Genomic DNA, 25,350 nt, shown 5'->3' with positions numbered 1-25,350 from the left:
AGAGAACGACAGAAAGAGAGGGAGGAAGTGACAGCACATGTCCTTGAGAGAGAGAGAGAGAGAAAGAAAGTGCCAGAGACCAAGGGCGTAGCCCGTACATCGATTAACAATTTTGGAACCACAACCTTACGAGGTAAGAAACTGAAGAAATGAAATAGAGCAGAAAGGAACGGTGGGATGTTTTGTCTGACAGCTCTTGTGTGTTTAATATATGAAGAGAGGGTTCGCATGCATGGGCCTTCAGGGCTCGTCTGCACACTGTAGACACGCTCGCTTTTGGATTTATTAACTGTATTATTATTATTTAAATAATGTAAGTGTACAATATGGTGCACCCTGCTGTTAACAAAGGTTTGGTTCATTTTTATCTACATATTTATTGTGTGCGTAAGTTTAGTAAAAAGCTAAGTTCACTGATCACATGTACAGTGCTCGGCATATATAAGTACACCCCTCACAAGCTATACAACATTATATCTGTGCATATACATTAGATTAATCAGTACTGAAGCCAAATCTGGAGCTTATCTAACAAAATGATTTAAGTTAATTGTTAATTGTTGTTAATTTATATGCTATAGAACATTTTTAAATGCAATTTTAAAAAAGAGGAAAAATCAAGAGAAGCACAAACATAGAAAACGTTAGTTGAAATTCTTTGGTTGTAATTTATTTTGCAAGAATTTTTGCAAAATTTCTAAATATGTTTGGTGACTAAAATATTATTTTTAATAAATAAATCTGTTTAGGAAATTTGAATGTTTAGTTTAAATGCGATAAAATGCCTATATTGACTGAGAAATGGATCAAAACATTGATTTTCAAAATGAGGTGCACTCAATTATGCTGAGCACTGTATAGTACACATCAGTTTCATTTTTTGTTTATTTCTTATTAATTAATACTTTAGAAAATTATGTACACTAAAAATGCTAACCCAATGTTAGGTTAAGACACAAACCCAATACTGGGTTCACTATTTAAATTAAATGTCACTTATATTTTTCATCTTAACTGTTGTTGTTGTTGTTTGTACATATTTCATCACAACTCAATCTTTAGACTTCACATTTTTAATAGGAAGCTGTACAATTATATTTGTGCATATACATTAGATTAGTCATTACTGAAGCCGAATCTGGAGCTAATCTGACAAAATAACTTATGATAACGGTCCAAAAACTAGTACAGCTAAATTTATATGTTATAGAAAAATCTTAAATACAAATAAAAAATATAAAAAAAGAGGAAAATTCAAGAAAATTGAGTTGAAATTTTGTAGGTTGTAATTTGTTTTGCAACGTTTTGCTTGAATTTATTTGTATTATCTTTCAATATGTTTGGTGACTAAAATATTATTTTTAATAAATATATCTTTTTAATAAATCTGTTTTGTTTAAATGCACCAAAATACACAGCATAGATTCTCTGAGAAATGGATCAAAACATTCGTTTTCAAAATGGGGTGCACTCAATTATGCTGAGCGCTGTATAGTACACAGCAGTTTTATTTTTGGTTAATATCAATTTCTCATTAATTAATACTTAAAAACAATTATGTACAGTACACTCTCAAAATGCTAACCCAATGTTAGGTTAAGACACAAACCCAACACTGGCTTCATTATTTAAATTAAATGTCACATATATATTTTCATCTTAACTGTTGTTGTTTGTACATATTTGACCCAGCATTGGGTCTAAACAGTGTCATTTTATATAATATAAGGTTGTCTGTTTATATACAGTGCTCAGCATATATAAGCACACCCCTCACAACTCTATGTTTAAACTTCACATTTTTAATAGGAAGCTAAATAATGCTGTATTTGTGCATATATATTAGATTAGTCAGTACTGAAGCTAAATCTGGAGCTAATCTGACAATATAATTCACGATAACGGTCCAGAAACTAGTACAGACAAATTTATGTCATAGAAAAATATTAAATACAAATTTTGAAAAAAAGGAGGATTCAAGAAAAGCAAAGAAAAATAAACGAAAATGTAGTTGAAATTTTGTAGGTTGTAATTTTTTGGTAACATTTTGCTTGAATTTAATTGTATTATCTTTCAATTTCTAAATATGTTTGGTGACTACAATATTATTTTTAATAAATATATTTGTTTAATAAATCTTTTCTTTAAATGCCTATATTCACTGAGAAACTGATACAAATATTCCTTTTCAAAATGGGGCGTGCTCAATTATGCTGAGCACTGTTTAGTACACAGCAGTTTTATTTTTTATTTTTGGTTTATTATCCATTTCTCATTATTTATTACTTAAAAAAATTATGTACACTCTCAAAATGCTAACCCAATGTTAGGTTAAGACACAAACCCAACACTGGGTTCAATATCTAAACTAAATATCACTTACATTTTTCATCCTTACTGTTGTTGTTTGTACATATTTGACCCAGCATTGGGTCTAAACAACCTATCGTTTTTTTTTTTTTTTTCACAGTGTCGTTTTATATAAAATAAGGTTGTCTGTTTATATACAGTGCTCAGCATATATAAGCACACCCCTCACAAATCTCTCTTTTAAATTCATAGTAATAATAGGAAGCTGTACAATATTATATTTGTGCATATACATTAGATTAGTCAGTACTGAAGCTAAATCTGGAGTTAATCTGACCAAATAACTCACGATAACAATACAAAAACCAGTACAGCCAAGTTTATGTTATAGAAAATATATTAAATGCAGATTTAAAAAAACGAGGAAGAATTAAGAGAAGCAAAAATAAGAAAAACTGAGTTGAAATTTTGTAGGTTGTTTTGCTTGAATTTATTTGTATTATCTTTAAATTTCTAAAAATGTTTGGTGACTAAAATATTATTTTAATAAATATATCTGTTCAATAAATCTGTTTTGTTTAAATGCACCAAAATACACAGCCTATATTCACAGAGAAATGGATCAAAACATTCATTTTCAAAATAGGGTGTACTCAATTATGTATATGCATCAAACTAATGTGAAAGAATGTGAGTGCTGGGAAAGTCAAATAAAAGAAGAAGAAACTTTTTTTTTTACACAAAGTAATTTCACTAAAGCCTAAATTTAAATAAAAACTGATAACTAAGCATGCTAAGCACATTAAATACAAACTATCAAAGGGGAAATGAGTGAGATTGTGGAAGCATGAAGTCTAATGGCATCTCTTTCTGCGAATCAGAATGGCAGCGTGGGACCTGTCCATCATGGTAGAGGAACTGGGACCACAGGCTCCTCCTCTAAAAATCAGTGTCACTTCAGATTTACACATCGGCGGAGTCATCCTCAAAGTTGTGGAAAAGTCACGTGAGTTTCTAGTGGCTGATTTGAAGAGGCTGTTAATCATACTTTCACACTACATTTCACTAAATATAATGTTCATGTTATGATAAGTGTAATGTAGTGCACAAAATGTGAGAAAATAATTCAAAGGTCTTTTTTTTAAGGAATAGCCCAGCCAAAATTGATCATACTATTTTCTCACCATGCTGTGTCAGTATTTCATGCATTTTTGTTTGTTTTTTTTTTGTCATTCTCTGCAATTTTTTTGTGATATTTGCTGACATTTATTATATTGTAAAAAACAGTCTAAATAAACATTCTTCATTCTTCAGAAGAAAGATACAATTAGACCAACATTGGAAATTCTTCTTCTATATACATCGTTAGCCCTTATGTGAAATTCTTTTTCAAATATCTCTCTAGCTTTGTTAAATGGAGACAAGGTTTTTTTTCAATGCATTTTAAACATAATAGTTTTAATATAATCTAATTATTTTCCATCGGCTTAGTTTCTGATTTATTAGAGGTCACCACAGCGAAATGAACCGCCAACTATTCCAGCATATGTTTTATGCAGCCTATCCAGCAGCAACCCAGTATTGGGAAACACCCATACACTCTCACATTCACACACACACACACTTATACACTACGGCCTATTTTGTTTACCCAATTCACCTGTAGCTCATGTTTTTGGCTTTGGGGGAAAACGGAGCACCCGTAGGAAACCCACGTCAACACTAAGAGAACATGCAAACTTCACACAGAAATGCCAACTGGCCAAGCTGGGACTCGAACCAGAGACCTTCTTGCTGTGAGGTGACATTGCTAACCACTGAGCCATTGTGCCACCTAATAACTAATTTTGTATGATGACAGTACAGTACATTTTACTTGTTATTTTGCAAGATACTAGCATTTAAAGTGCAATTTAAAGGCTTAACTAGGTTAACCAGGCAAGTCGAAAACAGTGGTTTGTTTTGTAGCTAATCAAAAATAGTTTCTTTAAGGGGGCTAATAATGTTGACCTGTTTATAATATTGAGTTATTTTAAAAGAAATTAGACTATTGGCCCTATCATATACCCAGCGCAATATGGTGCATGACGTGTTTTGCGCGATTTGTTGGTATTTTCAGACCAGCGCAACCCTAATTTTGCGCCACGTTGTTTAAATAGCAAATCCATATGTGCCACTTAGAGGACTCATGGGTGTGCCGGTCTATAAAGAGGGTGTATTAAGGTGTATTGTTGGCACGTTACTATTTTGCGAAACTGAAATAGACCGTGCCATTGAAAAAAAAAAAAAAAAAAAAAAAACAAGTGTAAAAAAAACACTACCTCCATGCCTTCTTCATGTCTGGGGGGGCATTTTTCAGTTTATTTATAACAATTTGCATTTTTATTATAGTGTTTATTATTAGCAGTATTATTTATTATACGCATATTTATATTTGTTTTATTAAAAACAAGCTTAAATTTGTCCACTTATCAGGTTTTAGAGACGTATGCGTCCCCATATTGGGCGTGTGAGTAGTAACTCACACAGTGAAAAAAAACTCACAGTTTTTTTAGCACACTTCATTATTATTAATTTGCTGGAAATTAGTACTGAACTTAGAAATAATTTGGAAACAAATTTTTGCATTTAACAAGCTAAATTAAACATCTTCAGTGCAGTGAGTACAACACTGTTTCCTTTTCTGCGAAAGTAAAGAAGTAAAGAGTAAAAGTAGAGTAAAGAGAAAGTAAAGAGGCTGAAGGAGGCTCATTCTTTATCCTCGCGCTGCAGATGCTCTGTTTAACTGTTTTCTTACTAGTGAAGCATTCAGTTTCTCCATTCAGTTTTTCTACTTAAAAAGTCTGTCATTTAAATAGCAAATGCATCAAGGCGCAACACAAATGACTCTTAATGGGAATGGGAGATGGGACTCACATTGGTTTAATGCATGTTATGCTTAAAACACACCCATAACTCATTAAGAGAATAAGCACAACCCTGTTAGACCATGCACCGAGGACAGAGTGTATTTTTCCGTCCTTAAAACAGCAAAAGTGGATTCGGACACAGCCTTTGCTCCTAGATTGTTAAAATAGATCCCTTTATCTGTAAAAAAAAAAAATTAATAATGTGAAAATCTCCTTGCTCTGTTAAACATTACTTTGAAGATATTTAAAAATGAATAATAAATTCAAAGGAGGGCTAATCGTTTTGCATGCAACAGTATACCATGTGTCTCAAACATCCCAAATGACAGCAGTGTTTGAATTGTACTTTCTTTCCTAGAAATAAAGAAGGATTGGTCTGATCATGCTCTGTGGTGGGAACAGAAGCAGCAGTGGTTGCTCAAACCGTCCTGGACGCTGGATAAATGTGGAATTCATGCGGATGCCCGACTCTGCCTCACACCCCAGCACAAACCCCTGCGCTTACTAATGCCCAACGCCATCACCGTCTGCATGAGGGTTTGCTTCTCCAACCCTGTGTTCCGCACCGTCATGGGCATTTGCAAAGTCCTGAGTGAGTCAAGTGTTGAGACCACATGTAGCTTTGAGATCTTCTGTGTGGAAAATGTACATTGATTTATATTTTTACATAGAGTCTGCAAAGCTTTGCTTATTTTCATCATTGCATGTTATTAGATTTTATTTAAAGAGGACCTATTATGCAAAAATCTGTTTTATAAGGGGTTTAAGCACAGTTGTGTGGCAACAATTTGTGAATATAACCAGCCTCTAATGGTCAAAATTAATTAATATATATTTTTTTATAATCACACTTGATTACAAACAGGAAACAGTGTCTGCAGAAAAACTTTGATTGACATTCTCCCTTTGTACGTGTCATCAGAGGGGAAAGCCCCGCCCATCTCTCCCTCTTTTTAGCATTGGACGTTAACCTTGTCAGCCCTGTTTTTGAATCTGCCACTATGCTGACACAACAGCATTTATAGTCCCGCCCTCTTTTGAAAAGAGCACAATCTCACTTGAATTTGAAGCACCATAATAGGTCCCCTTTAAAAACATTGCAGGAAATAAGTTAAGTTTCACTGTTTTATTTAGCCCATTCAGCAGATTTGTCTGGAGTGAGTGCTTTTAGCTTAGCTTAGCAAAGACCATTGAATCAGATTAGACCATTAGCATCTCGCTCAAAAGCAGGAACTTTGCTGCAGTAGGTGCAATGATATTATGCAGATTCTAATTTGGGGTGCTTAGTGCTGGGGACTATTTTCAGATGCTGCGTAATATCAATGCCAGCCAGCTGGTACAGCAGCAAAATTTTCTAGATTATTACACCAAAATGAAGGCATGTGGGAGCAGGGTGGTCTGCAAGGGGGGAAGTTAGGGTGATTCTAAGGACTCACGCAATTTAGGGGCCCCAGGAGTTACTATTATGGGGCCCCTAATAACTCCAAGCCTTCCCCACTCAAAAATTTCGAACAAGCTAGTGCCACCTGTGAGAGTAATCGACCTTGAGAAAAGCTAATTTACATTTTCCATCAATTTTAGTACATGATGCGACTACAGAAGAGCCAAGCTTTAATTAGGAAAGTTATTGAAACTATTTGATCATTTTTGAGCGAGATGCTAATGGTCTAATCCGATTCAATGATCTATGCTAGGCTAAGCTAAAAGTGCAGATCGGCTGAATGGATACAAAAAAAGGTAAAACCCAGCTGTTTAAGGAGGGTTTTAAAATTATCTATAAAAAGATAAAGAAACAATTCACCCAAAATTAAACGTTTCCTCAACATTTACTCACACCCCACATTGCAAAATTTCTCTGGCCCAGCTCTGGCCCACACAATCAGGTTTTGCTTGGCCCACATGCTGCAGTGAATTACGGTACATGACTGGACCAAATCTGGCTTCCAAACAAGGGCCAAACACAGACCATATCTGGGCCAAGTCTCAGCCAAGTTAATAACTCATAACTGGGCCTGAACTGGGCCAGATAGGTTGGTGTGTCATGATTGCAATGAAATTGATAAACCCATGGAGTGATGAGCTTTAGGCACACTATGGGCACGCTTTTTCTCAAAGTGACCTGATTGGTAGAATTTTTTTTCTTTACTCAAAAAGGATTTTAGTGTATTTTAAATGTGGGTCAAGACTGGCCAAACTCACATGGCCCACTTATCAAATTTTTAAATCTGGGCCAAATACTACGTTTTTCATCTGGCCCAAATCTTGTGTGCTGCCTTAAAAACGGTGCCACCTCTGCCAAACCCAGGCCATGTTTGGCCCACATGCTGTATGCCAGTGCCGGATGAATGCCTGCTATGCCAGCTTTTTGCCAAATCTAGGCCAGAATTCTTTGCTACTAGGGACTCAAGTGGTTCTAAACATATTTAAATTTTTTGTTGTTGTCGTTGAGCACAAAACTAGATAAAAAAGCAACAATTGACTTTAAGAGTAGAAACAAAAATACTATAAAAGTTATTGGCTGTTTTTTTCCCAGCATTCTTCAGTATATCTTTCTTTGTGTTTAACAGATGAAAAAAAACTATTTTTTGTGTGTGTATGAACTATCCCTTTAATGATGTTATGGTTCTCTATCCTTAAGACATTCGCCACCCGGAGGAACTATCCCTACTGTGGCCAGTAGAAGAGAAGAAGAAAAAGAAAGATAAAGATGTCGGGGAAGAGGTGTATGACATCACAAGCGCACCATTACCTTCAAGTGAGAAGTTTATTAAACTAAATACAAGTTTAGTTCAGTGTGGGTTAGCAGTGGTTTGTACTAAAACATTAGATTAGTATATATAATGATTGCAATATACTGTTTAACATTTTGTAAAGGCCATGTGAAGAAATCTTTGTTCTTTTTAAAATATTTTCCAACTGATGTTTAATGGATCAAGGACATTTTCACAGTATTACCTATTGTATATATGTTTTCTTCAGGAGAAAGTCTTATTTCTTTTAGTTCCCTGGAAAAAAAGTTTTTAAAATTTAAAAAAGAAACGAAAATTAAGGTCAATATTATAAGCTCCCTTAAAGAGATAGCTCACCTAAAAATGAAAACTCACGCACTATTTACTTTCCCTCAAGCGGATAAGAGTTTTTTTCTTCTGTTGAACACAAAAGAAAATATTCTGAAGACAGCTGAAAACCTGTAACCATTGACTTTAACCATTGTAACCATTGTAGAAAAAACAAATACTATGGAAGTCAATGGGTACAGGTTTTCAGCTTTCTTCAAAATATCTTCTTTTGTGTTCAACAGAAGTAAGAAAAGTTGTTGTTTTGTCATTTTTGGGTGAACTATCCCTTCCCTTAAAAAAATAAATATTTTTTCCCGATTGGCTTGAGAACAAGCCATTGTTGTCTATCTAATTAATTGATTCATTCATTCATTTATTCATTCATTCATTCATTGTTTGTACAGGCACCATCCTGAAGCTTGCCAATGGCATGCCAGCTTTCTTCGCTGAAACGCCTGAATCTGAGGCTGTGTACAAGATGCTAGCAGTCAGTCAGCCTCCTCCAGCCCCAGAGATCATTGCCAAGACATACCGGTCAACTAATATTATGGAGAAAGCACAAATTAACGGCAGGTAAGGTAACAGACTGTAGTCAGTTTAGATGTCATAATGAATTGAATACAGATGAAAATGAGACCCTGAGGGATAGGCTTTCTTGGTTTCTTTTGCTTGCATGAACAGTTATCAAATCGTGCTGCTTCTCGGTTCTTAGGTTTCCGCGCACATTAACAAACAATTTTATACTAATTCTAATTAAAAAACATTCTAATCTTTAGAGAAGAGGCATTTTAAAAATTATTTTCAACCAGCTAAAGTGGCTAGTGGGGGTGTTTGTCTAACCCGCTACAGCTGAAATCTAGCCGCATTTGGCAGGCTGGTGAGTGTTAATGTCAAGCCCTGAATATAATATAATATAGACACATACACACACAGCTAAAGTCAAAATAAATTATTATCCCTCCTGTGTTTTATATATATATATATATATATATATATATATATATATATATATATATATATATATATATATATATATATATATATATATATATTCCCTAATGATGTTAAACAGAGCAATGAATTTTTCACAGTATTTCCTATAATATATATTTTTTTCAGCTAGAATAAAAGCGGTTTTTAATTTTTTTTTTAAACCATTTTAAGGTCAATATGATTAGCCCCCTTAAGATATATATATTTTTTATTTGTCTACAGAACAAACTATTAAATAAAGAAATGTGCTTACCATACAGGGAGGCTACAAATTCTGTCATCAATTGTATATTACATAAATGCAAACTTTTATTTTGATGTTATTAATAATAATACTTGATTATTATTTGGATGTTATTATTCATTATTAATCATTTAACAGCACTAAAAAAAATAATTATCGGAATACTTTCCAAATCCACTGGATATGCTCCAAACATGAATTTCTCACAATTTAGCTAGAAACAATATTAGTGTGATTATAGTTTACTGTAATATTTGGACCCAGTATACAGTTCATTATAGATATGCTGTCAAAATAACATGAGCACATGTTGTCATTGTAATTTATCCTCTGCTCAGGTGGTTGGATTCATCCCGCTCTCTGCTGCAGCAAGGAGTCAAAGAAAATGATAAACTCATACTGCGGTTTAAATACTACAGCTTTCATGACGTAATACCACAGGTAAGTGAGACACTTTACTGTATTATTTTTTGGCTTAGTCCATTTATTAATCTGCAGTCGCCACAGCGGAATGAACCACCAACTTATCCAGCACGTTTTTACACAGTTGATGCCCTTTCAATCGCAACCCATCACTGGGACACATCCACACACTCATTCACTACAGAAAATTTTGCCTACCCAATTCGCCTGTACCACATGTCCTTAGACTGTAGGGGAATCCGGAGCACCCTGAGGAAACCCACGCGAACGCAGGGAGAACATGCAAACTCCACACAGAAACGCAACTGACCCAGCCGAGGCACGAACTAGCAACCTTCTAAATTTTAATTTATTCGTTTGCTGGAAATTAGAACCGAATTTTGTTTTGAATAGATTTGAAACAAGGCAACGCAGTGGCGCAGTAGGTAGTGCTGTTGCCTCACAGCAAGAAGGTTGCTGTTCATTTCCTCCGGGTGTCCAAAGACATGTGGAACAGGTAAATTGGGTAGGCTAAGTTGTCCATAGTGTATGTATGTGTGTGAATGAGTGTGTATGCGTTTCCCAGAGATGCGCCCCAGGTTGCGGCTGAAAGGGCATCTGCTGCGGAAAACATATGCTGGATAAGCTGCCGGTTAATTCTGCTGTGGCAAAGACCTAACAATGTTACCGTACGTCCATACCGAAAGGGGGGAGAGCGTCAAAGTAGCCGGAAGTCATTCATTTTTAATGAGAGCCGGCGGCGAGGAGCAGCGTGGCGCGTCTTTGCCCTTGTGGGCGTCGATGAGAGTTGAAAGCAAGTCAACTTTATGGTAATGAGCCATAAATACAGCGTAAACTGACTATTGTTAATCCTGGACCATCATTAATTAAATACAATTTAAATTCACTATTGTTGATCCTGGACCATCATCATTTAAATACAGTGTAAATTCACTATTGTTGATCCTGGACCATCATTATTTAAATACAGTGTAAATTCACTATTGTTGATCCTGGACCATCATCATTTAAATACAGTTTAAATTCACTATTGTTGATCCTGGACCATCATCATTTAAATACAGTGTAAATTCACTATTGTTGATCCTGGACGATCGTCATTTAAATACAGTGTAAAATCACTATTGTTGATCCTGGACCATCATCATTTAAATACAATGTAAATTGACTATTGTTGATCCTGGACCATCATCATTTAAATACAGTTTAAATTCACTATTGTTAATCCTAGACCATCATTAATTAAATACAATTTAAATTCGCTATTGTTGATCCTGGACCATCATCATTTAAATACAGTTTAAATTCACTATTGTTGATCCTGGACCATCATCATTTAAATACAATGTAAATTCACTATTGTTGATCCTGGACCATCATTATTTAAATACAGTTTAAATTCACTATTGTTGATCCTGGACCATCATCATTTAAATACAGTGTAAATTCACTATTGTTGATCCTGGACCATCATTATTTAAATACAGTGTAAATTCACGATTGTTGATCCTGGACCATCATCATTTAAATACAGTGTAAATTCACTATTGTTGATCCTGGACCATCATCAATTGAATACAATATAAATTGACTATTGTTGATCCTGGACCATTATCGTTTAAATACATTGTAAATTCACTATTGTTGATCCTGGACCATCATCATTTAAATACAGTGTAAATTCACTATTGATGATCCTGGACCATCATCATTTAAATACAGTTTAAATTGACTATTGTTGATCCTGGACCATCATCAATTGAATACAATGTAAATTGACTATTGTTGATCCTGGACCATCATCATTTAAATACAGTGTAAATTCACTATTGTTGATCCTGGACCATCATCATTTAAATACAGTGTAAATTCACTATTATTGATCCTGGACCATCATCAATTGAATACAATATAAATTGACTATTGTTGATCCTGGACCATTATCGTTTAAATACATTGTAAATTCACTATTGTTGTTCCTGGACCATCATCATTTAAATACAGTGTAAATTCACTATTGTTGTTCCTGGACCATCATCATTTAAATACAATGTAAATTCACTATTGTTGATCCTGGACCATCATCATTTAAATACAATGTAAATTCACTATTGTTGATCCTGGACCATCATCATTTAAATACAATGTAAATTCACTATTGTTGATCCTGGACCATCATTATTTAAATACAGTGTAAATTCACTATTGTTGATCCTGGACCATCATCATTTAAATACAATGTAAATTCACTATTGTTGATCCTGGACCATCATCATTTAAATACAATGTAAATTCACTATTGTTGATCCTGGACCATCATCATTTAAATACAGTGTAAATTCACTATTGTTGATCCTGGACCATCATCATTTAAATACAATTTAAATTTACTATTGTTGATCCTGGACCATCATCATTTAAATACAGTGTAAATTCACTATTGTTGATCCTGGACCATCATCATTTAAATACAGTGTAAATTCACGATTGTTGATCCTGGACCATCATTTAAATACAGTGTAAATTCACTATTGTTGATCCTGGACCATTATTATTTAAATACAGTGTAAATTCACTATTGTTGATCCTGGACCATCATCATTTAAATACAGTGTAAATTTACTATTGTTGATCCTGGACCATCATCATTTAAATACAGTGTAAATTCACTATTGTTGATCCTGGACCATCATCATTTAAATACAGTGTAAATTCACTATTGTTGATCCTGGACCATCATAAACATTTAAATACAGTGTAAATTCACTATTGTTGATCCTGGACCATCATCATTTAAATACAGTGTAAATTCACTATTGTTGATCCTGGACCATCATCATTTAAATATAATGTAAATTCACTATTGTTGATCCTGGACCATCATCATTTAAATACAGTGTAAATTCACTATTGTTGATCCTGGACCATCATCATTTAAATATAATGTAAATTCACTATTGTTGATCCTGGACCATCATCATTTAAATACAGTGTAAATTTACTATTGTTGATCCTGGACCATCATCATTTAAATACAGTGTAAATTCACTATTGTTGATCCTGGACCATCATAAACATTTAAATACAGTGTAAATTCACTATTGTTGATCCTGGACCATCATCATTTAAATACAGTGTAAATTCACTATTGTTGATCCTGGACCATCATCATTTAAATACAGTGTAAATTCACTATTGTTGATCCTGGACCATCATCATTTAAATACAGTGTAAATTCACTATTGTTGATCCTGGACCATCATCATTTAAATACAGTGTAAATTCACTATTGTTGATCCTGGACCATCATCATTTAAATACAGTGTAAATTCACTTTTGTTGATCCTGGACCATCATCATTTAAATACAGTGTAAATTCGCTACTGTTGATCCTGGACCATCATAAACATTTAAATACAGTGTAAATGAACTATTGTTGATCCTGGACCATCATCATTTCAATACAGTGTAAATTGACTATTGTTGATCCTGGACCATCATCATTTAAATACAGTGTAAATTCACTATTGTTGATCCTTGACCATCATCAATTGAATACAATGTAAATTGACTATTGTTGATCATGGACCATCATCATTTAAATACAGTGTAAAATCACTATTGTTGATCCTGGACCATCATCATTTAAATAGAGTGTAAATTCACTATTGTTGATCCTGGACCATCATTTAAATGCAGTGTAAATTCACTATTGTTGATCCTGGACCATCATCCTTTAAATACAGTGTAAATTCACTATTGTTGATCCTGGACCATCATCATTTAAATACAATGTAAATTCACTATTGTTGATCCTGGACCATCATTATTTAAATACAGTGTAAATTCTCTATTGTTGATCCTGGACCATCATCATTTAAATACAGTGTAAATTCACTATTGTTGATCCTGGACCATCATTTAAATACAGTGTAAATTCACTATTGTTGATCCTGGACCATCATCATTTAAATACAGTGTAAATTCACTATTGTTGATCCTGGACCATCATCATTTAAATACAATGTAAATTCACTATTGTTGATCCTGGACCATCATCATTTAAATACAATGTAAATTCACTATTGTTGATCCTGGACCATCATCATTTAAATACAGTGTAAATTCACTATTGTTGATCCTGGACCATCATTTAAATACAGTGTAAATTCACTATTGTTGATCCTGGACCATCATCATTTAAATACAGTGTAAATTGACTATTGTTGATCCTGGACCATCATCATTTAAATACAGTGTAAATTTACTATTGTTGATCCTGGACCATCATCATTTAAATACAATGTAAATTCACTATTGTTGATCCTGGACCATCATCATTTAAATACAGTGTAAATTCACTATTGTTGATCCTGGACCATCATCATTTAAATACAGTGTAAATTGACTATTGTTGATCCTGGACCATCATCAATTGAATACAATATAAATTGACTATTGTTGACCCTGGACCATCATCATTTAAATGCAATGTAAATTCACTATTGTTGATCCTGGACCATCATCATTTAAATACAGTGTAAATTCACTATTGTTGATCCTGGACCATCATCATTTAAATACAGTGTAAATTTACTATTGTTGATCCTGGACCATCATCATTTAAATACAGTGTAAATTGACTATTGTTGATCCTGGACCATCATCATTTAAATACAGTGTAAATTCACTATTGTTGATCCTGGACCATTATCATTTAAATACAGTGTAAATTCACTATTGTTGATACTGGACCATCATCATTTAAATACAGTGTAAATTCACTATTGTTGATCCTGGACCATCATAAACATTTAAATACAGTGTAAATTCACTATTGTTGATCCTGGACCATCATCATTTAAATACAGTTTAAATTCACTATTGTTGATCCTGGACCATCATTATTTAAATACAGTTTAAATTCACTATTGTTGATCCTGGACCATCATCATTTAAATACAGTGTAAAGTCACTATTGTTGATCCTGGACCATCATCAATTGAATACAATATAAATTGACTATTGTTGACCCTGGACCATCATTATTTAAATAGAATGTAAATTCACTATTGTTGATCCTGGACCATCATCATTTAAATAGAATGTAAATTCACTATTGTTGATCCTGGACCATCATCATTTAAATACAGTGTAAATTCACTATTGTTGATCCTGGACCATCATAAACATTTAAATACTGTGTAAATTCACTATTGTTGATCCTGGACCATCATCATTTAAATACAGTGTAAATTCACTATTGTTGATCCTGGACCATCATAAACATTTAAATACAATGTAAATTGACTATTGTTAATCCTGGACCATCATCATTTAAATACAGTGTAAATTTGCTACTGTTGATCCTGGACCATCATAAACATTTAAATACAGTGTAAATGAACTATTGTTGATCCTGGACCATCATCATTTCAATACAGTGTAAATTTACTGTTGTTAATCCTGGACCATCATCATTTAAATACAGTGTAAAATCACTATTGTTGATCCTGGACCATCATCATTTAAATACAATGTAAATTCACTATTGTTGATCCTGGACCATCATCATTTAAATACAATGTAAATTCACTATTGTTGATCCTGGGCCATCATCATTTAAATACAGTGTAAATTCACTATTGTTGATCCTGGACCATCATCATTTAAATACAGTGTAAATTGACTATTGTTGATCCTGGACCATCATCAATTGAATACAATATAAATTCACTATTGTTGATCCTGGACCATTATTATTTAAATACAGTGTAAATTGACTATTGTTGATCCTGGACCATCATCATTTAAATACAGTGTAAATTCACTATTGTTGATCCTGGACCATTATCATTTAAATGCAATGTAAATTTACTATTGTTGATCCTGGACCATCATCATTTAAATACAATGTAAATTCACTATTGTTGATCCTGGACCATCGTCATTTAAATACAGTGTAAATTCACTATTGTTGATCCTGGACCATCATCATTTAAATACAGTGTAAATTCACTATTGTTGATCCTGGACCATCATAAACATTTAAATACAGTGTAAATTCACTATTGTTGATCCTGGACCATCATCATTTAAATACAGTGTAAATTCACTATTGTTGATCCTGGACCATCATAAACATTTAAATACAATGTAAATTGACTATTGTTAATCCTGGACCATCATTATTTAAATACAGTGTAAATTCACTTTTGTTGATCCTGGACCATCATCATTTAAATACAGTGTAAATTCGCTACTGTTGATCCTGGACCATCATAAACATTTAAATACAGTGTAAATGAACTATTGTTGATCCTGGACCATCATCATTTCAATACAGTGTAAATTTACTGTTGTTAATCCTGGACCATCATCATTTAAATACAGTGTAAAATCACTATTGTTGATCCTGGACCATCATCATTTAAATACAGTGTAAATTCACTATTGTTGATCCTGGACCATCATAAACATTTAAATACAGTGTAAATTCACTATTGTTGATCCTGGACCATCATCATTTAAATACAGTGTAAATTCACTATTGTTGATCCTGGACCATCATTTAAATACAGTGTAAATTCACTATTGTTGATCCTGGACCATCATCATTTAAATACAATGTAAATTCACTATTGTTGATCCTGGACCATCATCATTTAAATACAGTGTAAATTGACTATTGTTGATCCTGGACCATCATCAATTGAATACAATATAAATTGACTATTGTTGACCCTGGACCATCATCAATTGAATACAATATAAATTGACTATTGTTGACCCTGGACCATCATCATTTAAATGCAATGTAAATTCACTATTGTTGATCCTGGACCATCATCATTTAAATACAGTGTAAATTCACTATTGTTGATCCTGGACCATCATCATTTAAATACAGTGTAAATTCACTATTGTTGATCCTGGACCATCATAAACATTTAAATACAGTGTAAATTCACTATTGTTGATCCTGGACCATCATCATTTATATACAGTTTAAATTCACTATTGTTGATCCTGGACCATCATTATTTAAATACAGTTTAAATTCACTATTGTTGATCCTGGACCATCATCATTTAAATACAGTGTAAAGTCACTATTGTTGATCCTGGACCGTCATCAATTGAATACAATGTAAATTCACTATTGTTGATCCTGGACCATCATCATTTAAATACAGTGTAAATTCACTATTGTTGATCCTGGACCATCATCATTTAAATACAGTGTAAATTCACTAATGTTGATCCTGGACCATCATAAACATTTAAATACAGTGTAAATTTACTATTGTTAATCCTGGACCATCATTATTTAAATACAGTTTAAATTCACTATTGTTGATCCTGGACCATCATAAACATTTAAATACAGTGTAAATTCACTATTGTTGATCCTGGACCATCATCATTTAAATACAGTGTAAATTCACTATTGTTGATCCTGGACCATCATCATTTAAATACAGTGTAAATTCACTATTGTTGATCCTGGACCATCATCATTTAAATACAGTGTAAATTCACTATTGTTGATCCTGGACCATCATCATTTAAATACAGTGTAAATTCACTTTTGTTGATCCTGGACCATCATCATTTAAATACAGTGTAAATTCGCTACTGTTGATCCTGGACCATCATAAACATTTAAATACAGTGTAAATGAACTATTGTTGATCCTGGACCATCATCATTTCAATACAGTGTAAATTTACTATTGTTAATCCTGGACCATCATTATTTAAATACAGTTTAAATTCACTATTGTTGATCCTGGACCATCATCCTTGAAATACAATGTAAATTCACTATTGTTGATCCTGGACCATCATCATTTAAATACAATGTAAATTCACTATTGTTGATCCTGGACCATCATCATTTAAATACAATGTAAATTCACTATTGTTGATCCTGGACCATCATCATTTAAATACAATGTAAATTCACTATTGTTGATCCTGGACCATCATCATTTAAATACAATGTAAATTCACTATTGTTGATCCTGGACCATCATCATTTAAATACAGTGTAAATTCACTATTGTTGATCCTGGACCATCATAAACATTTAAATACAGTGTAAATTCACTATTGTTGATCCTGGACCATCATCGTTTATATACAGTTTAAATTCACTATTGTTGATCCTGGACCATCATTATTTAAATACAGTTTAAATTCACTATTGTTGATCCTGGACCATCATCATTTAAATACAATGTAAATTCACTATTGTTGATCCTGGACCATCATCATTTAAATACAGTGTAAATTCACTATTGTTGATCCTGGACCATCATAAACATTTAAATACAGTGTAAATTCACTATTGTTGATCCTGGACCATCATCATTTAAATACAGTGTAAATTCACTATTGTTGATCCTGGACCATCATAAACATTTAAATACAATGTAAATTGACTATTGTCAATCCTGGACCATCATCATTTCAATACAGTGTAAATTTACTATTGTTAATCCTGGACCATCATTATTTAAATACAGTTTAAATTCACTATTGTTGATCCTGGACAGTCATAAACATTTAAATACAGTGTAAATTGATGATTTAAATACAGTGTAAATTCACTATTGTTGATCCTGGACGATCGTCATTTAAATACAGTGTAAATTCACTATTGTTGATCCTGGACCATCATCATTTAAATACAATGTAAATTGACTATTGTTGATCCTGGACCATCATCATTTAAATACAGTGTAAATTCACTATTGTTAATCCTAGACCATCATTAATTAAATACAATTTAAATTCACTATTGTTGATCCTGGACCATCATAAACATTTAAATACAGTGTAAATTCACTATTGTTGATCCTGGACCATCATCATTTAAATACAGTGTAAATTCACTATTGTTGATCCTGGACCATCATAAACATTTAAATACAGTGTAAATTCGCTATTGTTGATCCTGGACCATCATCATTTAAATACAGTTTAAATTCACTATTGTTGATCCTGGACCATCATAAACATTTAAATACAGTGTAAATTCACTATTGTTAATCCTGGACCATCATTATTTAAATACAGTTTAAATTCACTATTGTTGATCCTGGACAGTCATAAACATTTAAATACAGTGTAAATTCACTATTGTTGATCCTGGACCATCATCATTTAAATACAGTGTAAATTCACTATTGTTGATCCCGGACCATCATAAACATTTAAATACAGTGTAAATTCACTATTGTTGATCCTGGACAATCATAAACATTTAAATACAGTGTAAATTCGCTACTGTTGATCCTGGACCATCATAAACATTTAAATACAGTGTAAATGAACTATTGTTGATCCTGGACCATCATCATTTCAATACAGTGTAAATTTACTGTTGTTAATCCTGGACCATCATCATTTAAATACAGTGTAAAATCACTATTGTTGATCCTGGACCATCATTATTTAAATACAGTGTAAATTCACTATTGTTGATCCTGGACCATCATCATTTAAATACAGTTTAAATTCACTATTGTTGATCCTGGACCATCATCATTTAAATACAGTGTAAATTCACTATTGTTGATCCTGGACGATCGTCATTTAAATACAGTGTAAATGAACTATTGTTGATCCTGGACCATCATCATTTCAATACAGTGTAAATTTACTGTTGTTAATCCTGGACCATCATCATTTAAATACAGTGTAAAATCACTATTGTTGATCCTGGACCATCATTATTTAAATACAGTGTAAATTCACTATTGTTGATCCTGGACCATCATCATTTAAATACAGTTTAAATTCACTATTGTTGATCCTGGACCATCATCATTTAAATACAGTGTAAATTCACTATTGTTGATCCTGGACCATCATTATTTAAATACAGTGTAAATTCACGATTGTTGATCCTGGACCATCATCATTTAAATACAGTGTAAATTCACTATTGTTGATCCTGGACCATCATTATTTAAATACAGTTTAAATTCACTATTGTTGATCCTGGACCATCATCATTTAAATACAGTGTAAATTCACTATTGTTGATCCTGGACCATCATTATTTAAATACAGTGTAAATTCACGATTGTTGATCCTGGACCATCATCATTTAAATACAGTGTAAATTCACTATTGTTGATCCTGGACCATCATCAATTGAATACAATATAAATTGACTATTGTTGATCCTGGACCATTATCGTTTAAATACATTGTAAATTCACTATTGTTGATCCTGGACCATCATCATTTAAATACAGTGTAAATTCACTATTGATGATCCTGGACCATCATCATTTAAATACAGTGTAAATTGACTATTGTTGATCCTGGACCATCATCAATTGAATACAATGTAAATTGACTATTGTTGATCCTGGACCATCATCATTTAAATACAATGTAAATTGACTATTGTTGATCCTGGACCATCATCATTTAAATACAGTGTAAATTCACTATTGTTGATCCTGGACCATCATCATTTAAATACAGTGTAAATTCACTATTATTGATCCTGGACCATCATCAATTGAATACAATATAAATTGACTATTGTTGATCCTGGACCATTATCGTTTAAATACATTGTAAATTCACTATTGTTGTTCCTGGACCATCATCATTTAAATACAGTGTAAATTCACTATTGTTGATCCTGGACCATCATCAACTGAATACAATATAAATTGACTATTGTTGATCCTGGACCATTATCGTTTAAATACATTGTAAATTCACTATTGTTGATCCTGGACCATCATCATTTAAATACAGTGTAAATTCACTATTGTTGTTCCTGGACCATCATCATTTAAATACAATGTAAATTCACTATTGTTGATCCTGGACCATCATCATTTAAATACAATGTAAATTCACTATTGTTGATCCTGGACCATCATCATTTAAATACAATGTAAATTCACTATTGTTGATCCTGGACCATCATTATTTAAATACAGTGTAAATTCACTATTGTTGATCCTGGACCATCATCATTTAAATACAATGTAAATTCACTATTGTTGATCCTGGACCATCATCATTTAAATACAATGTAAATTCACTATTGTTGATCCTGGACCATCATCATTTAAATACAGTGTAAATTCACTATTGTTGATCCTGGACCATCATCATTTAAATACAATTTAAATTTACTATTGTTGATCCTGGACCATCATCATTTAAATACAGTGTAAATTCACTATTGTTGATCCTGGACCATCATCATTTAAATACAGTGTAAATTCACGATTGTTGATCCTGGACCATCATTTAAATACAGTGTAAATTCACTATTGTTGATCCTGGACCATTATTATTTAAATACAGTGTAAATTCACTATTGTTGATCCTGGACCATCATCATTTAAATACAGTGTAAATTTACTATTGTTGATCCTGGACCATCATCATTTAAATACAGTGTAAATTCACTATTGTTGATCCTGGACCATCATCATTTAAATACAGTGTAAATTCACTATTGTTGATCCTGGACCATCATAAACATTTAAATACAGTGTAAATTCACTATTGTTGATCCTGGACCATCATCATTTAAATACAGTGTAAATTCACTATTGTTGATCCTGGACCATCATCATTTAAATATAATGTAAATTCACTATTGTTGATCCTGGACCATCATCATTTAAATACAGTGTAAATTCACTATTGTTGATCCTGGACCATCATCATTTAAATATAATGTAAATTCACTATTGTTGATCCTGGACCATCATCATTTAAATACAGTGTAAATTTACTATTGTTGATCCTGGACCATCATCATTTAAATACAGTGTAAATTGACTATTGTTGATCCTGGACCATCATAAACATTTAAATACAGTGTAAATTCACTATTGTTGATCCTGGACCATCATCATTTAAATACAGTGTAAATTCACTATTGTTGATCCTGGACCATCATCATTTAAATACAGTGTAAATTCACTATTGTTGATCCTGGACCATCATCATTTAAATACAGTGTAAATTCACTATTGTTGATCCTGGACCATCATCATTTAAATACAGTGTAAATTCACTATTGTTGATCCTGGACCATCATCATTTAAATACAGTGTAAATTCACTTTTGTTGATCCTGGACCATCATCATTTAAATACAGTGTAAATTCGCTACTGTTGATCCTGGACCATCATAAACATTTAAATACAGTGTAAATGAACTATTGTTGATCCTGGACCATCATCATTTCAATACAGTGTAAATTGACTATTGTTGATCCTGGACCATCATCATTTAAATACAGTGTAAATTCACTATTGTTGATCCTTGACCATCATCAATTGAATACAATGTAAATTGACTATTGTTGATCATGGACCATCATCATTTAAATACAGTGTAAAATCACTATTGTTGATCCTGGACCATCATCATTTAAATAGAGTGTAAATTCACTATTGTTGATCCTGGACCATCATTTAAATGCAGTGTAAATTCACTATTGTTGATCCTGGACCATCATCATTTAAATACAGTGTAAATTCACTATTGTTGATCCTGGACCATCATCATTTAAATACAATGTAAATTCACTATTGTTGATCCTGGACCATCATTATTTAAATACAGTGTAAATTCTCTATTGTTGATCCTGGACCATCATCATTTAAATACAGTGTAAATTCACTATTGTTGATCCTGGACCATCATTTAAATACAGTGTAAATTCACTATTGTTGATCCTGGACCATCATCATTTAAATACAGTGTAAATTCACTATTGTTGATCCTGGACCATCATCATTTAAATACAATGTAAATTCACTATTGTTGATCCTGGACCATCATCATTTAAATACAATGTAAATTCACTATTGTTGATCCTGGACCATCATCATTTAAATACAATGTAAATTCACTATTGTTGATCCTGGACCATCATCATTTAAATACAGTGTAAATTCACTATTGTTGATCCTGGACCATCATTTAAATACAGTGTAAATTCACTATTGTTGATCCTGGACCATCATCATTTAAATACAGTGTAAATTGACTATTGTTGATCCTGGACCATCATCATTTAAATACAGTGTAAATTTACTATTGTTGATCCTGGACCATCATCATTTAAATACAATGTAAATTCACTATTGTTGATCCTGGACCATCATCATTTAAATACAGTGTAAATTCACTATTGTTGATCCTGGACCATCATCATTTAAATACAGTGTAAATTGACTATTGTTGATCCTGGACCATCATCAATTGAATACAATATAAATTGACTATTGTTGACCCTGGACCATCATCATTTAAATGCAATGTAAATCCACTATTGTTGATCCTGGACCATCATCATTTAAATACAGTGTAAATTCACTATTGTTGATCCTGGACCATCATCATTTAAATACAGTGTAAATTTACTATTGTTGATCCTGGACCATCATCATTTAAATACAGTGTAAATTGACTATTGTTGATCCTGGACCATCATCATTTAAATACAGTGTAAATTCACTATTGTTGATCCTGGACCATTATCATTTAAATACAGTGTAAATTCACTATTGTTGATACTGGACCATCATCATTTAAATACAGTGTAAATTCACTATTGTTGATCCTGGACCACCATAAACATTTAAATACAGTGTAAATTCACTATTGTTGATCCTGGACCATCATCATTTAAATACAGTTTAAATTCACTATTGTTGATCCTGGACCATCATTATTTAAATACAGTTTAAATTCACTATTGTTGATCCTGGACCATCATCATTTAAATACAGTGTAAAGTCACTATTGTTGATCCTGGACCATCATCAATTGAATACAATATAAATTGACTATTGTTGACCCTGGACCATCAATATTTAAATAGAATGTAAATTCACTATTGTTGATCCTGGACCATCATCATTTAAATAGAATGTAAATTCACTATTGTTGATCCTGGACCATCATCATTTAAATACAGTGTAAATTCACTATTGTTGATCCTGGACCATCATAAACATTTAAATACTGTGTAAATTCACTATTGTTGATCCTGGACCATCATCATTTAAATACAGTGTAAATTCACTATTGTTGATCCTGGACCATCATAAACATTTAAATACAATGTAAATTGACTATTGTTAATCCTGGACCATCATTATTTAAATACAGTGTAAATTCACTTTTGTTGATCCTGGACCATCATCATTTAAATACAGTGTAAATTCGCTACTGTTGATCCTGGACCATCATAAACATTTAAATACAGTGTAAATGAACTATTGTTGATCCTGGACCATCATCATTTCAATACAGTGTAAATTTACTGTTGTTAATCCTGGACCATCATCATTTAAATACAGTGTAAAATCACTATTGTTGATCCTGGACCATCATCATTTAAATACAATGTAAATTCACTATTGTTGATCCTGGACCATCATCATTTAAATACAATGTAAATTCACTATTGTTGATCCTGGACCATCATCATTTAAATACAGTGTAAATTCGCTACTGTTGATCCTGGACCATCATAAACATTTAAATACAGTGTAAATGAACTATTGTTGATCCTGGACCATCATCATTTAAATACAGTGTAAATTCACTATTGTTGATCCTGGACCATCATCATTTAAATACAGTGTAAATTGACTATTGTTGATCCTGGACCATCATCAATTGAATACAATATAAATTCACTATTGTTGATCCTGGACCATTATTATTTAAATACAGTGTAAATTGACTATTGTTGATCCTGGACCATCATCATTTAAATACAGTGTAAATTCACTATTGTTGATCCTGGACCATCATCATTTAAATGCAATGTAAATTGACTATTGTTGATCGTGGACCATCATAAACATTTAAATACAATGTAAATTTACTATTGTTGATCCTGGACCATCATCATTTAAATACAATGTAAATTCACTATTGTTGATCCTGGACCATCGTCATTTAAATACAGTGTAAATTCACTATTGTTGATCCTGGACCATCATCATTTAAATACAGTGTAAATTCACTATTGTTGATCCTGGACCATCATAAACATTTAAATACAGTGTAAATTCACTATTGTTGATCCTGGACCATCATCATTTAAATACAGTGTAAATTCACTATTGTTGATCCTGGACCATCATAAACATTTAAATACAATGTAAATTGACTATTGTTAATCCTGGACCATCATTATTTAAATACAGTGTAAATTCACTTTTGTTGATCCTGGACCATCATCATTTAAATACAGTGTAAATTCGCTACTGTTGATCCTGGACCATCATAAACATTTAAATACAGTGTAAATGAACTATTGTTGATCCTGGACCATCATCATTTCAATACAGTGTAAATTTACTGTTGTTAATCCTGGACCATCATCATTTAAAT

At 32.6% G+C, this 25,350-nt stretch overlaps 1 protein-coding gene across 2 annotated transcripts in view; it reads left to right on the top strand.

Moving 5' to 3' along the window:
* fermt3a (FERM domain containing kindlin 3a) overlaps window positions 1-25,350 on the top strand; it is a 132,308-nt gene continuing 106,958 nt past the window's right edge. For both annotated transcript variants that reach the window (XR_012406500.1, XM_021476681.3), the window contains exons 1-6: window positions 1-133; window positions 3,192-3,316; window positions 5,578-5,811; window positions 7,858-7,974; window positions 8,683-8,851; window positions 9,854-9,956. Coding sequence is in view for 1 of the 2 variants with exons in the window: in XM_021476681.3 (XP_021332356.1) it covers window positions 3,193-3,316; window positions 5,578-5,811; window positions 7,858-7,974; window positions 8,683-8,851; window positions 9,854-9,956 (747 nt within the window). In the remaining variant the exon portion in view is untranslated. The remainder of the gene's footprint in view (window positions 134-3,191; window positions 3,317-5,577; window positions 5,812-7,857; window positions 7,975-8,682; window positions 8,852-9,853; window positions 9,957-25,350) is intronic.

The sequence above is a fragment of the Danio rerio genome, chromosome 5 (genome assembly GCF_049306965.1).
Source record: "Danio rerio strain Tuebingen ecotype United States chromosome 5, GRCz12tu, whole genome shotgun sequence".
In the NCBI taxonomy this organism is placed as follows: Eukaryota; Metazoa; Chordata; class Actinopteri; order Cypriniformes; family Danionidae; genus Danio; species Danio rerio.
The sequence above is the reverse complement of the archived record's forward strand: the minus strand, read 5'-3'. Positions and strand labels throughout refer to the sequence as shown.